General features: G+C 49.4%; 1 protein-coding gene across 4 annotated transcripts in view; it reads left to right on the top strand.

Annotated features, from left to right (window-relative positions):
* The window catches only part of LOC135507579 (lipopolysaccharide-responsive and beige-like anchor protein), a 334560-nt gene that overhangs the window by 84715 nt on the left and 231344 nt on the right, over nucleotides 1-18501 (top strand). For 3 of the 4 annotated variants that reach the window (XM_064927106.1, XM_064927107.1, XM_064927104.1), the window contains exons 23-30: nucleotides 1-639; nucleotides 942-1120; nucleotides 2364-2517; nucleotides 3432-3612; nucleotides 12068-12198; nucleotides 13085-13192; nucleotides 13653-13794; nucleotides 14046-14391. The exon at nucleotides 1-639 is cut by the window's left edge and continues 921 nt beyond it. In XM_064927106.1, the coding sequence (XP_064783178.1) occupies nucleotides 1-639; nucleotides 942-1120; nucleotides 2364-2517; nucleotides 3432-3612; nucleotides 12068-12198; nucleotides 13085-13192; nucleotides 13653-13794; nucleotides 14046-14391 (1880 nt within the window). The remainder of the gene's footprint in view (nucleotides 640-941; nucleotides 1121-2363; nucleotides 2518-3431; nucleotides 3613-12067; nucleotides 12199-13084; nucleotides 13193-13652; nucleotides 13795-14045; nucleotides 14392-18501) is intronic. The other variant, XM_064927105.1, reaches the window with a different exon arrangement.

Raw genomic sequence — 18501 nt, 5'->3', positions numbered from 1 at the left:
GCTGCTGGTGGAGAGGAGGAAGAGAAGGAGGAAGAGGAGGTGAAGACAGAGGAGGTTGTAGTTGAGGAGGAGGAGATGGAAGAGGTTAAAGCAGAGGAGATCAAGACGGAGGTTAAAACTGGAAAGGAGAAGGAAGAGGAGAGTGTTGCCGAGGTCACAAAGTCAGCAGTGGAAAGTCAAGCTACACCACCTGCTTCTGTACCTGAGGAGAGTCAGACACAACCCCCTAAAATGGAGGAGATTGACCTTGACCCGTCTGCACCAGGCACCGACCCCACCAGCACGGAGCCAGCACGGCAGCCTTTAGAGTCCACAACATCAGCCCTGGAGGCCATACTACCAGCAGCAGTAGGGGCCACTGTCTCTAAATCTGACACCCCACAGGCTGTGGCACCAGCAGAGGCCCCCAGCACCAAGGCGGTCCAGCCAGAAGCCCCACAGACCACGGAGGCCCCCAGCACCAGGACTGAAACCTCTCCGAAGGTAGCCACTGCTACTGCTGTGAAGGCAGGGAAGGACAGTGCAGCAGAGGGCCCTGGCTCTGCCACCAAGACCAAAGAGATCCACATTGCCAGGCTGGATGTGTCCAGTGTGGCCTCAGACACAGAGAGACTGGCTCTAAAGGAGACCTCCACACCTGTATGTCATCACTGCTTCATCTATTTACTGGTCTTAACATGTATTTTACATGTAAATTGTGTCTTTCACGATAAGTGTTTTATAATGTACAGTATGTACGTGGGTATGGCTATATGGCTACAACTAAACCTGTTTATATTTGTATGGCTAATGCTAAAGTCAAAGCTATTCATGTTTATAGTTATATGGCTAAAGCCAAAGCTAATCCTGTATGTATGTAGGTATGTAGGTATGTATGTAGGTATGTAGACATATGTATATGACTAGTGCTGCTGCTAACCGTCCTGAGTGCTGTACCACAGGAAGTTCCTCAGGGCGACGCGGGTGCAGCCGGTGCCTCAGGAGGCCAGGCCACCGAGAGCAGCTCCTCCGCCCGCTCCGCCATGTTCCGTATTCCAGAGTTCCGTTGGTCTCACATGCACCAGCGCCTGCTCACAGACCTGCTCTTCTCCATCGAGACTGACGTGCAGATGTGGAGGAGGTAAAGGAGGGGAATTGGTTGAAATACATGGAGAATTGCATAGCATTTTGATCTGATTTCTAACACTAGAATGGTTGGCGGACAGGCGACTTTCCAACTCACTAACTTACAACAACAAAAATAGTCTATCCTGCAAACTGGATCTCCGGGTCGTTGCTGTAAATGAGAATGTGCTTTCAGTCAACATGTACAGTAAGGTTTAAACAGAATCGATACAGAGCCTTCAGAAAGTATTCACACCCCTGGACTTTTTCCATCTTGTGTTGTGTTACAGCCTGAATTTAAAATTTAGATTTTGTGTCACTAGCCTACACACAATATCCCATAATGTCAAACTGGATTATTTATTTTTTAACAAATGAATAAATAATGAAAAGCTGAAACGTCTTGAGTCAATGGGTATTCAACCCCTTGGTTATGGCAAGTCTAAATAAGACCTGAAGTATAAATGTGCTTAATAAATCGCAAAATAAATTGCATGGACTCACTCTGTGTGCAATAATAGTGTTTAAGAAGTTTTTTGAGTCAGGGTAAAAATAAACTGAATGGAATGGAGCTTAACACAGGCAAAGTCCTAGAGGAAGACATGGTTGTCTGCTGTTCACCAGACACTGGGATATTAATTCACCTTTCAGCAGGACAATAACCTAAAACACAAGGCCAAATCTACACGGGAGTTGCTTACCGAGACGACATTGAATGTTCTTGAGTGGCCGAGACAGTTTTTACTTAAATCGGCTTGAAAATCATTGGCAAGGCCTGAAAATGGTTGTCTAGCAATGTTCAACAACCAACTTGACAGAGCTTGAAGAGTTTTGGAAAGAATAATAGGCAAATGTTGTACAATCCAGGTGTGCAAAGCTCTTAGAGACTTACCCAGAAAGACTCACAGCTGAAATCGCTGTCAAAGGTGCTTCTACAAAGTGTAAACACAAGGGAGTGTGAATACTTATGTAAATTACATATTTCTGTGTTTCATTCTCAATAAATTAGGAAGCATTTCTATATATTTTTTTCCATTTGTCTATATAGGATATTGTGTTTAGACGGGTGAGGGGGGGGAAAAATATTGAATCAGTTTTGAATTCAGGCTGTAACACAACAAAATGTGGAATATGTCAAGGGGTATGAATACATTCTGAAGGCGCTGACGGCATTGATTGTGTTGTACATTGATTCAATGGTTATAATGTTTAGCTTCTATGTACCTCTGTGTAATTTGTGCCCGTCTCCTCTCTCCCAGTCACTCCACTAAGACGGTGATGGACTTTGTGAACAGCAGTGAGAATGTGGTGTTTGTCCACAACACAGTGCACCTCATCTCTCAGGTGGTGGACAACCTCATCATGGCCTGTGGAGGCATCCTGCCCCTGCTTTCTGCTGCCACATCCTCCTCAGTGAGAGACGCTCTCTGTTGTGTCGGTCTGTTGTGTCGGTCTGTTGTGTCGGTCTGTTGTGTCGGTCTGTTGTGTCGGTCTGGTGTGTCGGTCTGTTTGTCTGTTTCCGTCTCTCTGTTTCTGTCTGTTTCTGTTTCTGTCTGTTTCTGTCTGTTTCTGTTTCTGTCTGTCTCTCTGTTTCTGTCTGTTTCTGTCTGTCTCTCTGTTTCTGTCTGTCTCTCTGTTTCTGTCTGTTTCTGTCTGTCTCTCTGTTTCTGTCTGTCTCTCTGTCTCTCTGCCTGTTTCTCTGCCTCTGTTTCTGTGTGTCTGTCCTGTCTGTGTGTCTGTCCTGTCTGTGTGTCTGTCCTGTCTGTGTGTGTGTGTGTGTGTGTGTGTGTGTGTGTGTGTGTGTGTGTGTGTGTGTGTGTGTGTGTGTGTGTGTGTGTGTGTGTGTAGGCACCCACAGGTTATCCCTGTCCATCCATCCCCGTTGACCTTTCTCCAATCACATTAGACTACAGTTGGCCAGTGCTAACATGGTTAGTGTGTTTTTGTACTGTCTGACCTCAGTGACAGAAGCACTCCAGTATAACATAAACCCTGATGGACCTGTGGTCCTCTGTCTGTCTCCCCTCCATATCACTCACTTTACCATTTACACTGGAAACGATGTCCTCCTGTGGCTGTGGCTACAGCAGGGGTCAATTCCATCATAATTAGATTCAAAGACCGGTTTGAATTCAATGAGGATTTAATTGGATTGAAATCTAAAATGGACAGATTGGATATTGACAAGATGATGTAGCTCAGCAGACGCTGAACCATTTCCCTTTCTTACCAAACAGGGTCCCTAAGTTGACTAATAGCTACATGTCATAATATAGTTTGGATTTGACAGTAATGATGCTAGTGTTTGTCCCTCTTCTTCTCCTCAGCATGATCTGGAGAACATTGAGCCGTCCCAGGGTCTGTCGGTGGAGGCGTCGGTCACCTTCCTGCAGCGCCTCATCAACCTGGTGGATGTTCTGATCTTCGCCTCCTCCCTCAACTTCACCGAGATCGAGGCTGAGAAGAACATGTCCTCTGGCGGTATCCTCAGACAGAGTCTCCGTCTGGGTACGTATGGAAGAACCTCTGACTCTCTCTCCTGCTCCATCCCTTCTGGTCTTTTCCATCTCCTCTCCCCAGTTCTCATCTTCTCTTCCAGTTCTGTTCTTTACATATCCTCCCTTCTTGTTTCCCTCTTTTCCTCGTCTCTTCACTTCCTCCTTCATTCACTTCCTCCTTTTCTCACCCTTTTCCTCCTCATTCACCTCTTTTTATCGATCCCCCTCTATATCAGACTGCAGTAGACTCTAATAGCAGCCTGAGCTGCCAAAGCTCTCCGTATATAGCCTCTCTCTCTCTCTCTCTTGGCTCGTAGCAGCCCTCTCTTATCTTGTTATTATAACCCCTCTGCGCTGCAACACTCTAAAATGGCCGCCTATGATTAGGCGATTTTCCCCCGTAATGGCCCTGGCTGTAGCCCTAGGCCTGCCTCGCTCTCGTTCTCTTTCTCTGCCTCGTTCCAGTCTATTAAAGTAACCCAGTGACAGCTCCGAGACACGGCTAGAACCCTGCTCTGCTCGCTGAATAAAATATACTTCAAATGCTTTACATTATTCATTTTATTCAGGCACTACATTACACCAACCACCTTATCCAACCTCCAACCCACCCCTCATCCAACTCCTAAGCTCCCTAGTACAGTAAGACTATGCATGGTGATTTAAACCATCTGCTCCATTTGGGTAATGGGCCGTGCTCCGGTATCCATTTTTGCTTTTAAATACTCCTTACAAACTAGCTCGTAAACAAAATGGTCACCCTGTACGCCACCTTGTTCAGCTGACAGCCAGTCACGTTTTTTTTTCTGGGTTTATCCCAACGGCCATTCTCATTGGTGGGGAGCTCGGTGGAGAGAGTGATGCTGTCGTAGCACATGCCTGCTTTTAGAGATCTCCCGTTATGAGATAAATTTTTGATGAGGCATTATTTCCCTGTTGCTGGTGCAGTTATCTGATTTGGGTAGACTGTAACACGGTTTCAAGGGGGAACTTATACACACACACACACAGGCACACAAACACGCACACTGCCTCTCCTGAAGGCCTTAATGTAAAGCTCCAGACCATTCCAGATGAAATACTTCCACCTCTAATCTAGACGGTTCAGAGTTTACATTTGTCAGTTGTCAAATACAGAAAAGAGGGAGGGGATAAAAGAAAGATAGAAAGCAAAATAGAAAGTGGTGCTCGGAATATAGCACCGCAATATATCATATTAAAAATAAAAAAATGCCCCCTTGCCGTGGCAGGAGCCAGAAACCTACCTGAAGTTATCAAACAGTGGATAATTTACCTCATGTTCTGTGAGGTAGTTTGTTACCCAGGCAAGACCCACATGCAGTGAGGCACCATTGTCATCCAATATTGAATGAACCCCATGCAGGGTTTGGATACAGTGAGAACTAGTGTGACCTTGGATACAGGAAGAACTAGTGTGACCTAGGATACAGGGAGAACTAGTGTTGGGACTTGGGGAGCAGGGAGAGAAGAGGTGAACTCTGTTGTTCACGTGGACTGGAGCCTTGACCTTGTTTCTGGAGAGTTCAATACTTTCTCAACCGCTCCTCACTTCTCACTTTCTGCCTCTCCCCAATTCTCTCTTCTCTTGGCTTCTCTTTGTCTCCTCCTGCCTTGCTTTTTTGGTTGCTCGTTCTCTCACAACTTCACCCCTGGACTTCCTGAAGGGCCGCCCCCAGGTGGTGAAGGTAGGCAACAACACCTCCACTACGCTGATCCTCAACACAGGGGCCCCACAAGGGTGCGTGCTCAGACCCCTCCTGTACTCCCTGTTCACCCATGACTGTGTGGCTACACACGTCTCTAACTTGGTCATCAAGTTTGCAGACGACACAAAAGTGGTAGCCCTGATTACCAACAACGATGAGTCAACCTACAGGGAGGAGGTGAGGGCCCTGGCAGAGTTGAAGGAGCTGATTGTGGACTACTGGAGACAGCAGAGAGAGCACGCCCCCATCCACATTGAGGAGACTGTAGAGGAGTGGGTGAAAGTTCCTCAGGGTACACATCACTGACAATATGAAATGGTCCATCCACACAGACAGTGTGGTGAAGAAGGCGCAACAGCGCCTCTTCATCCTCAGGAGGCTGAAGAAATTCTGCTTGGCCCCTAAGACCCTCACAAACTTCTATAGATGCACCATTGAGAGCATCCTGTCAGGCTTTATCACTGCCTGGTACGGCAACTGCATTGTCCACAGTCACAATGCTCTCCAGCCCAATTCTTCACCAGGGGAGATGTGTCTTCCTCCTGGACATCTTCAGCACCCAGTGTGAAAGCAAGGACAAGAAGATTATCAAGCACCTCAGCCACAGTCTGTTCACCTCGCTACCATCTAGAAGGCAGTTACACTACAGGTGCATCAAAGCTGGGACCAAGAGACTGAAAAACAGCTTCTATCTCCAGGCCATCAGACTGTTAAATAGTCACCGTTACCTGACCACCCTGCCCTGAACTTAGACACTGTTACTAGCTGACCACTGTCCAGTACCCTGCCCTGAACTTACACACTGTTACTAGCTGACCACCGCCCAGTACCCTGCCCTGAACTTAGACACTGTTACTAGCTGACCACTGTCCAGTACCCTGCCCTGCACCTTAGACACTGTTACTAGCTGACCACCGTCCAGTACCCTGCCCTGAACTTAGACACTGTTACTAGCTGACCACTGTCCAGTACCCTGCCCTGAACTTAGACACTGTTACTAGCTGACCACCGTCCAGTACCCTGCCCTGAACTTAGACACTGTTACTAGCTGACCACCGTCCAGTACCCTGCCCTGCACCTTAGACACTGTTACTAGCTGACCACCGTCCAGTACCCTGCCCTGCACCTTAGACACTGTTACTAGCTGACCACCGTCCAGTACCCTGCCCTGCACCTTAGACACTGTTACTAGTTGACCACCGTCCAGTACCCTGCCCTGAACTTACACACTGTTACTAGTTGACCACCGTCCAGTACCCTGCCCTGCACCTTAGACACTGTTACTAGTTGACCACCGTCCAGTACCCTGCCCTGCACCTTAGACACTGTTACTAGCTGACCACCGCCCAGTACCCTGCCCTGAACTTACACACTGTTACTAGTTGACCACCGCCCAGTACCCTGCCCTGCACCTTAGACACTGTTACTAGTTGACCACCGTCCAGTACCCTGCCCTGAACTTACACACTGTTACTAGTTGACCACCGTCCAGTACCCTGCCCTGCACCTTAGACACTGTTACTAGCTTACCACCGTCCAGTACCCTGCCCTGCACCTTAGACACTGTTACTAGCTGACCACCGCCCAGTACCCTGCCCTGAACTTACACACTGTTACTAGTTGACCACCGCCCAGTACCCTGCCCTGCACCTTAGACACTGTTACTAGCTGACCACCGTCCAGTACCCTGCCCTGCACCGTAGACACTGTTACTAGCTGGCCACCACCCAGTACCCTGCCCTGCACCTTAGACACTGTTACTAGCTGACCACCGTCCAGTACCCTGCCCTGCACCGTAGACACTGTTACTAGCTGGCCACCACCCAGTACCCTGCCCTGCACCTTAGACACTGTTACTAGCTGACCACCGTCCAGTACCCTGCCCTGCACCGTAGACACTGTTACTAGCTGGCCACCACCCAGTACCCTGCCCTGCACCTTAGACACTGTTACTAGCTGACTACCACCCAGTACCCTGCCCTGCACCTTAGACACTGTTACTTGCTGGCTACCACCCAGCACTCTACCCTGCACCTTAGACACTGTTACTAGCTGGCTACCACCCGGTACTCTACCCTGCACCTTAGACACTGTTACTAGCTGGCCACCACCCAGTACCCTGCCCTGCACCTTAGACACTGTTACTTGCTGGCTACCACCCAGTACCCTGCCCTGAACTTACACACTGTTACTAGCTGACCACCGTCCAGTACCCTGCCCTGCACCTTAGACACTGTTACTAGCTTACCACCGTCCAGTACCCTGCCCTGCACCTTAGACACTGTTACTAGCTGACCACCGCCCAGTACCCTGCCCTGAACTTACACACTGTTACTAGTTGACCACCGCCCAGTACCCTGCCCTGCACCTTAGACACTGTTACTAGCTGACCACCGTCCAGTACCCTGCCCTGCACCGTAGACACTGTTACTAGCTGGCCACCACCCAGTACCCTGCCCTGCACCTTAGACACTGTTACTAGCTGACCACCGTCCAGTACCCTGCCCTGCACCGTAGACACTGTTACTAGCTGGCCACCACCCAGTACCCTGCCCTGCACCTTAGACACTGTTACTAGCTGACCACCGTCCAGTACCCTGCCCTGCACCGTAGACACTGTTACTAGCTGGCCACCACCCAGTACCCTGCCCTGCACCTTAGACACTGTTACTAGCTGACTACCACCCAGTACCCTGCCCTGCACCTTAGACACTGTTACTTGCTGGCTACCACCCAGCACTCTACCCTGCACCTTAGACACTGTTACTAGCTGGCTACCACCCGGTACTCTACCCTGCACCTTAGACACTGTTACTAGCTGGCCACCACCCAGTACCCTGCCCTGCACCTTAGACACTGTTACTTGCTGGCTACCACCCAGTACCCTGCCCTGAACTTACACACTGTTACTAGCTGACCACCGTCCAGTACCCTGCCCTGCACCGTAGACACTGTTACTAGCTGGCCACCACCCAGTACCCTGCCCTGCACCTTAGACACTGTTACTAGCTGACTACCACCCAGTACCCTGCCCTGCACCTTAGACACTGTTACTTGCTGGCTACCACCCAGCACTCTACCCTGCACCTTAGACACTGTTACTAGCTGGCTACCACCCGGTACTCTACCCTGCACCTTAGACACTGCTACTAGCTGGCCACCACCCAGTACCCTGCCCTGCACCTTAGACACTGTTACTTGCTGGCTACCACCCGGTACCCTGCCCTGCACCTTAGACACTGTTACTAGCTGACTACCACCCAGTACCCTGCCCTGCACCTTAGACACTGTTACTTGCTGGCTACCACCCAGCACTCTACCCTGCACCTTAGACACTGTTACTAGCTGGCTACCACCCGGTACTCTACCCTGCCCTGCACCTTAGACACTGTTACTAGCTGGCCACCACCCAGTACCCTGCCCTGCACCTTAGACACTGTTACTAGCTGGCTACCACCCAGTACCCTGCCCTGCACCTTAGACACTGTTACTAGCTGGCCACCACCCAGCACTCTACCCTGCACCTTAGACACTGTTACTAGCTGGCTACCACCCGGTACTCTACCCTGCACCTTAGACACTGTTACTAGCTGGCCACCACCCAGTACCCTGCCCTGCACCTTAGACACTGTTACTTGCTGGCTACCACCCAGTACCCTGCCCTGAACTTACACACTGTTACTAGCTGACCACCGTCCAGTACCCTGCCCTGCACCGTAGACACTGTTACTAGCTGGCCACCACCCAGTACCCTGCCCTGCACCTTAGACACTGTTACTAGCTGACTACCACCCAGTACCCTGCCCTGCACCTTAGACACTGTTACTTGCTGGCTACCACCCAGCACTCTACCCTGCACCTTAGACACTGTTACTAGCTGGCTACCACCCGGTACTCTACCCTGCACCTTAGACACTGTTACTAGCTGGCCACCACCCAGTACCCTGCCCTGCACCTTAGACACTGTTACTTGCTGGCTACCACCCGGTACCCTGCCCTGCACCTTAGACACTGTTACTAGCTGACTACCACCCAGTACCCTGCCCTGCACCTTAGACACTGTTACTTGCTGGCTACCACCCAGCACTCTACCCTGCACCTTAGACACTGTTACTAGCTGGCTACCACCCGGTACTCTACCCTGCCCTGCACCTTAGACACTGTTACTAGCTGGCCACCACCCAGTACCCTGCCCTGCACCTTAGACACTGTTACTAGCTGGCTACCACCCAGTACCCTGCCCTGCACCTTAGACACTGTTACTAGCTGGCCACCACCCAGTACCCTGCCCTGCACCTTAGACACTGTTACTAGCTGACTACCACCCAGTACCCTGCCCTGCACCTTAGACACTGTTACTTGCTGGCTACCACCCAGCACTCTACCCTGCACCTTAGACACTGTTACTAGCTGGCTACCACCCGGTACTCTACCCTGCCCTGCACCTTAGACACTGTTACTAGCTGGCCACCACCCAGTACCCTGCCCTGCACCTTAGACACTGTTACTAGCTGGCTACCACCCAGTACCCTGCCCTGCACCTTAGACACTGTTACTAGCTGGCCACCACCCAGTACCCTGCCCTGCACCTTAGACACTGCTGCCCAATGTACATAGTCATTGAAGACTGGTCACTTTAATAATGTTTACATACTGTTTTACCCACTTCATATGTATATACTATATTCTAGTCAAGGCTCATCCTATATAATTACTGCTGTACACACCTTTTCTATTCATATATTGCCCATCTTCTAGAGGTCGACGATTACGATTTTTCAACGATGATACCGATTGGTGGACCAAAAAATCCCGATACCGATTAATCAGACTTTTTATTTATTTGTAATAATGACAATTACAACAATACTGAATGAACACTTATTTTAACTTAATATAATACTTCAATATAATCAATTTAGCCTCAAATAAATAATGAAACATGTTCAATTTGGTTTAAATAATGCAAATACAAAGTGTTGAAGAAAGTAAAAGTGAAAGTGTAATATGTGCCATGTAAGAAAGCTAACGTTTAAGTTCCTTGCCCAGAACATGAGAACATATGAAAGCTGGTAGTTCCTTTTAACATGAGTCTTCAATATTCCCAGGTAAGAAGTTTTAGGTTGTAGTTATTATAGGAATTATAGGACTATTTCTCTCTATACAATTTGTATTTCATATACCTTTGACTATTGGATGTTCTTATAGGCACTTTAGTATTGCCAGTGTAATAGTATAGCTTCCGTCCCTCTCCTCGCTCCTACCTGGGCTCGAACCAGGAACACATCGACAACAGCCACCCTCGAAGCAGCGTTACCCATCACTCCACAAGGGGAAAAAACACTCCAAGTCTCAGAGCGAGTTACATTTGAAACGCTATTAGCGCGCACCCCGCTAACTAGCTAGCCATTTCACATCAGTTACACCAGCCTAATCTCGGGAGTTGATAAGCTTGAAGTACAGCAACGAGCTGCTGGCAAAACGCACGAAAGTGCTGTTTGTATGAATGCTTACGAGTTTGCTGCTGCCTACCATCGCTCAATCAGACTGCTCTATCAAATCATAGACTTAGTTATAACATAATAACACACAGAAATACGAGCCTTAGGTCATTAATATGGTCGAATCCGGAAACTATCATCTCGAAAACAAGACGTTTATTCTTTCAGTGAAATACGGAACCGTTCCATATTTTATCTAACGGGTGGCATCCATAAGTCTAAATGTTCCTGTTACATTGCGCAACCTTCAATGTTATGTCATAATTATGTAAAATTCTGGCAAATTAGGTGGCCCAAACTGTTGCATATGCACTGACTCTGAATGCAATGAACGCAATGGAAGTGACACAATTAAACCTGGTTAATATTGTCTGCTAACCTGGATTTCTTTTAGCTGGATATGCAGGTTTAAAAATATATACTTCTGTGTATTGATTTTATGAGAAAGGCATTGATGTTTATGGTTAGGTACACATTGGAGCAACGATACGCACCGCATCGATTATATGCAACGCAGGACATGCTAGATAAACTAGTAATATCATCAACCATGTGTAGTTAACTAGTAATTATGATTGATTGATTGTTTAATGCTAGCTAGCTAGCTAGCTAGCAACTTACCTTGGCTTACTGCATTTGCGTAACAGGCAGTCTCCTCGTGGAGTGCAATGTAATCAGGTGGTTAGAGTGTTGGACTAGTTGTAACTGTAAGGTTGCAAGATTGCATCCCCCGAGCTGACAATTGAAAAATCTGTCGTTCTGCCCCTGAACGAGGAAGTTAACCCACTGTTCCTAGGGCGTCGTTGAAAATATAAATGTGTTCTTAACTGACTTGCCTAGTTAAATAAAGATTAAATAAAGGTGAAAAAATAAATATTTAAAAAATCTGCCAAATCGGTGTCCAGAAATACTGATTTCCGATTGTTATGAAATCGGCCCTAATTAATCGGTCAACCTCTACTCATGTCTATACACACCATCATATATATATTTATATTCCTGGACTCAGACATGGCTCATTCTGATATTCCTTCATTTCTTTCCTTTTGGATTTGTGTGCATTGTTTTGTTTTGTTCGGTATTATTGCACTGTTGGAGCTAGAAACATAAGCATTTTGCTGCACCTGTGATAACATATTCAAAATATGTGTACGCAGCCCATTTTCTTTGACTTATACATTCACCGCAACTCTCATTCTCTTTCTCTCTCTCCAATATCTCTCATCTCTCTCTGCAGTGTGTGCCATGGCTGTGAGGAACTGTCTGGAATGTCAGCAGCAGTCTCACTTCAAGCCCAGCCAGGACAGCGCCCGCGGCCAGCAAGCCGTGCACAGCCTCATGGGAGCCGCCAAGTCCATGCCCGCGCAGGCAAGTAGTATCATCCCTTCTCACTGAGTCACACTCTCTCTTCAAACCCCCCCCCCCCCCCCCCCCCCCCCCCACACACACACACACACTTCTCCCTCCCTCTCCTATTTCTGTCATTTTGGGAATCTTGACTTTCTAGCAATACCCTCTCCCCCCCAAAAAAATGTTTTTACATTTCCCAATCTCCCTAGCAGACATGGAGAAACACCATAATTGATGACGTTTCTCCTCCTGTATATTGGTTGAACAGGATCGCTGCACTTAGTGAATTGTTAGCATCCCTCTAAGTCATCCCTTGTCTTGCGTTGCATCCTAATACTTCCCCGGCAGCAACCCATCCCTTTGTGGTCCTCCCTATGTAATAGCAGAGAGTTGTTATTGCATTAGCTGATATCTTATTGCATTACTTCGCCTGCTGTTATGTTACACTAGACAAGGAGGCCCTTTGTCATTGTTGGCCTTTTGATTTGATAGGGTGACTTCCGGTAAAACAGTTTGTCTTCCTGAAACCAGTGTGTAAAGTCTCATTCATAATGCAGTGAGTGGCTCTATGGTAAACCCATTATGTTAAGGGTTTGAGTCTTTGGACTGGCCAACTATACACTTCCTATGGGTTGATTTACAACACTCGAGCTACTGGTGGTGGAATGGGCCGTTGAGGTTGACCTCTGCTAAAACATACACACATTCCATGACAATCGGTTATCATTTGTGATGTCTTCGACTTACAGAGAAGTCTAGTTTTGGACAGTGGGTAGAGTATAAAAACCGATGATGGTATTTTCATCATTAACCAGCAATAGGTGCTTACATTATTATGTGTGTGTCTGTGTCTGTCTGTGTGCTTGCCTGCGTGTCTGTGTGTGCGTGTGTTCTACACCTGCAGAGCCCTGTTGATGTTGTGACAGGAGGGATGTCTCCCATCAGAGACATGGACCGTCTGCTACAGGAAATGGACATCAACCGCCTCAGAGCCGTGGTCTTCAGAGATATCGTGAGTTTACAAAACTTTGATAAAGATTGAGGTTGAAACGAGTCAACTTTTCAAATAAATATCAGTACCTATGCATTGTAAAAACTTGTTATTGCTGTCTTTTTGGAAGACCCCATGATTTTCTTTTTTTTTAAATACTGTGAAGATGTAGGATCTTAATTTGAGTCAGTTTGCTACAGCAGGAAACTGTTCCTGCAGCAACAGGAAATGTGTATTATTACATTTTTGTAGGTTTTTATAAAATCAAGTCTGAAATTTCACAGTGGAAATTACACATTTCAGAAGCCTTATTAAAACCTTAAATACACTACAAGTAAAAAAAAATCCTGTATTGCGGGAAAGTTCTTCTGCAACAGGGTGATCAAATTAAGATCCTACATCTGTACATACTCAAACATATTACAGACTGGCGGTGTGCTGTATTATAGCTGTGTTGCATGTTGTGTGTGTTTGGGTAAAGGAGGACAGTAAGCAGGCTCAGTTCTTGGCCCTGGCCGTGGTTTACTTCATCTCTGTTCTCATGGTGTCCAAGTACCGAGACATCCTGGAGCCCCAAAACGACAAGAAACTCCCCCCGCGCAGCAGGTCTGCCAGGAGCGCAGGTACACACCTCACCCATATGGCTACGCAGAGGAGCTCCATCTCGCCAAGTGTCCATCCCTCAACATGTCAATCTCTCTCTTATACATTAGTTGTATATGGAATTTCAAAATGTCTTGAAATGTACTGGTGTGTTGATAGTCTTTACAATCTCTTAGATATGCTGTTGTAGATTCTCATTCATTTTCATTCATGAGCAGGTTCAGGTTTTTCTCAATGTTTCTAAACCTCCTTTAATGATTCCTCCCATCAGACAGTAATGCCTCTGGCGGTCCCGACCTGGAGAGCAGTGTGTCCCTCCGTCGCCGAGACTCTGGCATCGGGGATGACCATAGCTCCGTGGCCCCCAGCGAGGCGGACACCACCGCCCAGGGGCCCGACGCCGTGTCCGAGGCCCTGTCCACCCTCTCCTCAGAGGTCAGGGGTCACAGAGAGAACCCCACGGCGGACGCCTTAGGCGGGAAGAACGTGAAGGACATCCTGCGCAGCCTGGTCTCGGCGCCTGCTGATGACATCATGGTGGACCCCAGCCTTCTGCCGCCGGCCTTCCTGGGAGCTGCTATGGGAAACAACCCCAACCAGTTCAGATCCTTTGACAGGTGCGTGAGCCACAGAGTTTTAGAATCAGGGCTCAGTCTCTCAAAGACTGCTAACTTTTTAAATACCCCTTGACCTGGTTCACAGCCTCACAGCTCTTAACCCCTCCCCTCCATACCTTGAAACGGTCCAACATGAACATGTACGAAGTGAAGGCGAGGAAGCATCACATCAGAAACCCACTACCATCACAGACCCCCCCCCCCCCGACCCCATCCCTGTAGCTCTCTGGTTTTGCCTGTCGACGTGGCTTCTCAACACAAATAAACAGGGCTACAAAGTACCTGTCTTCAGGAAAACACATCAAAACAATCGAGGCATCTGCCAGAGGCAGAGAGGAAGAGAGAGAGTAAGAGGGGAAAGAGAGAGAGAGTAAGAGGGGAAAGAGAGAGAGAGTAAGAGGGGAAAGAGAGAGAGAGAGTGATCTAAAAGACGACTCTGTGGCAGCCAGCAGGAAGCTGTTTCTTTTCACCTTGTCACTGATATTTAATAGCTTCTCTTTTTCGTCTCTCTCTCTCCCGGTCTTTCTTTCTCTCTGTCTGCACCGTGGGCTAGGCTGTCTGTCTCTCTGGTACTATAATAAGGGAAAGAGAAGCTGGCTAGATGGATCCCCTATGGAGTGAGGGGGCGAGCGGTCAGAGACTTAGTGGGAACCCAAGGCGGTGCTGTGTGTGGGTGGGTGTACTGTACCTATACAGACTATACAGACATCTCTAAGTGAGAGAGGTCTGGTTTGTATTTGGGGGAATTGTCCCTGTGGCACACCAGACACAAAGGAAGCGGGGAGAGAGAAAAAGGGAGAGGGAGAGAGCGTGAGGGGAAAGGGAGAGCAAGAGGGATAGAGAGAGAACACCCCCCCCCCCCTCTCTCCACAGGAAGAGAGACACCTAGTCAAGGAAGGTTCTCATGCCAAGGAAGAAGGAAAGCGTTTCTCCATCACCCTCCCCCATCCACCCCTTGCACTCCTCTTCCAATCGGTGGGGATTCCGAGGCATCCCTGTGATCCTCAGCCTCTTTATCTGTGGAATGCTTTGTCAGGACTCTGGGCACTCCTCATATCTGGTGGGATTAGAGCGGCTCCCGGGGCCGTTAGCGTTGGAGAGGAGGAGAGCTGGAGAGCATAGAGTAACAGCTCTACCTCACCACGGGGAGCCCCAGTCAGACCCCCAGCTGGCCCCAGCCCAGGCAGCTCCCGGCCCCTCTAACCCAGAGATGAATGCCCGGGGGCTGGGGTTCCCAGGTCAGCACACCCCTCCTCTGGTCTTCTACCTTTATCTCCCACCAGGATCCGCCTACCCTCACAGACCCCTGAAACTCTGGCTCGGAGATGCCTGGTTATCTTGATGGTTTCTGCTCTCTACTGCGTGGCTATGCTCTGTGTTCAGGTCTGGGCTCTGCTCTCCCCTGCTCCTCTCTCTCTCAGGTCTACTCTCTACCGTCTGTGTTCAGGTCTGGGCTCTGCTCTCCCCTGCTCATCTCTCTCTCTCAGGTCTACTCTCTACCCTCTGTGTTCAGGTCTGGGCTCTGCTCTGCTCTCCCCTGCTCCTCTCTCTCTCAGGTCTACTCTAATCTCTACCGTCTGTGTTCAGGTCTCTGCTCTCCCCTGCTCCTCCTCTCTCAGGTCTACTCTAATCTCTACCGTCTGTGTTCAGGTCTGGGCTCTGCTCTCCCCTGCTCCTCTCTCTCTCAGGTCTACTCTAATCTCTACCGTCTGTGTTCAGGTCTGGGCTCTGCTCTCCCCTGCTCCTCTCTCTCTCAGGTCTACTCTAATCTCTACCGTCTGTGTTGAGGTCTGGGCTCTGCTCTCCCCTGCTCCTCTCTCTCTCAGGTCTACTCTAATCTCTACCGTCTGTGTTCAGGTCTGGGCTCTGCTCTCCCCTGCTCCTCTCTCTCTCTCTCTCTCTCTCTCTCTCTCTCTCTCTCTCTCAGGTCTACTCTCTACCGTCTGTGTTCAGGTCTGGGCTCTGCTCTCCCCTGCTCCTCTCTCTCTCAGGTCTACTCTAATCCCTACTGTCTGTGTTCAGGTCTGGGCTCTGCTCTCCCCTGCTCCTCTCTCTCCCAGGTCTACTCTAATCTCTACCGTCTGTGTTCAGGTCTGGGCTCTGCTCTCCCCTGCTCCTCTCTCTCTCAGGTCTACTCTAATCTCTACCGTCTGTGTTCAGGTCTGGGCTCTGCTCTCCCCTGCTCCTCTTTCTCTCATGTCTACTCTCTACAGTCTGTGTTCAGGTCTGGGCTCTGCTCTCTCCTGCTCCTCTTTCTCTCAGGTCTACTCTCTACCGTTTGTGTTCAGGTCTGGGCTCTGCTCTCTCCTGCTCCTCTTTCTCTCAGGTCTACTCTCTACAGTCTGTGTTCAGGACTGGGCTCTGCTCTCCCCTGCTCCTCTTTCTCTCAGGTCTACTCTCTACAGTCTGTGTTCAGGTCTGGGCTCTGCTCTCTCCTGCTCCTCTCTCTCTCAGGTCTACTCTCTACCGTCTGTGTTCAGGTCTGGGCTCTGCTCTCCCCTGCTCCTCTCTCTCTCAGGTCTACTCTCTACCGTCTGTGTTCAGGTCTGGGCTCTGCTCTCCCCTGCTCCTCTCTCTCTCAGGTCTACTCTAATCTCTACCGTCTGTGTTCAGGTCTGGGCTCTGCTCTCCCCTGCTCCTCTCTCTCTCAGGTCTACTCTAATCTCTACCGTCTGTGTTCAGGTCTGGGCTCTGCTCTCCCTGCTCCTCTCTCTCTCAGGTCTACTCTAATCTCTACCGTCTGTGTTCAGGTCTGGGCTCTGCTCTCCCCTGCTCCTCTCTCTCTCAGGTCTACTCTAATCTCTACCGTCTGTGTTCAGGTCTGGGCTCTGCTCTCCCCTGCTCCTCTTTCTCTCATGTCTACTCTCTACAGTCTGTGTTCAGGTCTGGGCTCTGCTCTCTCCTGCTCCTCTTTCTCTCAGGTCTACTCTCTACAGTCTGTGTTCAGGACTGGGCTCTGCTCTCCCCTGCTCCTCTTTCTCTCAGGTCTACTCTCTACAGTCTGTGTTCAGGTCTGGGCTCTGCTCTCTCCTGCTCCTCTCTCTCTCAGGTCTACTCTCTACCGTCTGTGTTCAGGTCTGGGCTCTGCTCTCCCCTGCTCCTCTCTCTCTCAGGTCTACTCTCTACCGTCTGTGTTCAGGTCTGGGCTCTGCTCTCCCCTGCTCCTCTCTCTCTATCTCTCTCTCTCTCTCTCTCTCTCTCTCTCTCTCTCAGGTCTACTCTCTACCGTCTGTGTTCAGGTCTGGGCTCTGCTCTCCCCTGCTCCTCTCTCTCTCAGGTCTACTCTCTACCGTCTGTGTTCAGGTCTGGGCTCTGCTCTCCCCTGCTCCTCTCTCTCTCTCAGGTCTACTCTAATCTCTACCGTCTGTGTTCAGGTCTGGGCTCTGCTCTCCCCTGCTCCTCTCCCTCTCAGGTCTACTCTAATCTCTACCGTCTGTGTTCAGGTCTGGGCTCTGCTCTCCCCTGCTCCTCTCTCTCTCAGGTCTACTCTAATCTCTACCGTCTGTGTTCAGGTCTGGGCTCTGCTCTCCCCTGCTCCTCTCTCTCTCAGGTCTACTCTAATCTCTACCGTCTGTGTTCAGGTCTGGGCTCTGCTCTCCCCTGCTCCTCTCTCTCTCTCTCTCTCTCTCTCAGGTCTACTCTCTACCGTCTGTGTTCAGGTCTGGGCTCTGCTCTCCCCTGCTCCTCTCTCTCTCAGGTCTACTCTAATCTCTACCGTCTGTGTTCAGGTCTGGGCTCTGCTCTCCCCTGCTCCTCTCCCTCTCAGGTCTACTCTAATCTCTACCGTCTGTGTTCAGGTCTGGGCTCTGCTCTCCCCTGCTCCTCTCTCTCTCAGGTCTACTCTAATCTCTACCGTCTGTGTTCAGGTCTGGGCTCTGCTCTCCCTGCTCCTCTCTCTCTCAGGTCTACTCTAATCTCTACCGTCTGTGTTCAGGTCTGGGCTCTGCTCTCCCCTGCTCCTCTCTCTCTCAGGTCTACTCTAATCTCTACCGTCTGTGTTCAGGTCTGGGCTCTGCTCTCCCCTGCTCCTTTCTCTCTCAGGTCTACTCTAATCTCTACCGTCTGTGTTCAGGTCTGGGCTCTGCTCTCCCCTGCTCCTCTCTCTCTCAG

The sequence above is a fragment of the Oncorhynchus masou genome, chromosome 21 (assembly GCF_036934945.1).
Source record: "Oncorhynchus masou masou isolate Uvic2021 chromosome 21, UVic_Omas_1.1, whole genome shotgun sequence".
In the NCBI taxonomy this organism is placed as follows: domain Eukaryota; kingdom Metazoa; phylum Chordata; class Actinopteri; order Salmoniformes; family Salmonidae; genus Oncorhynchus; species Oncorhynchus masou.
This window is presented reverse-complemented; position numbering and strand designations above follow the sequence as displayed.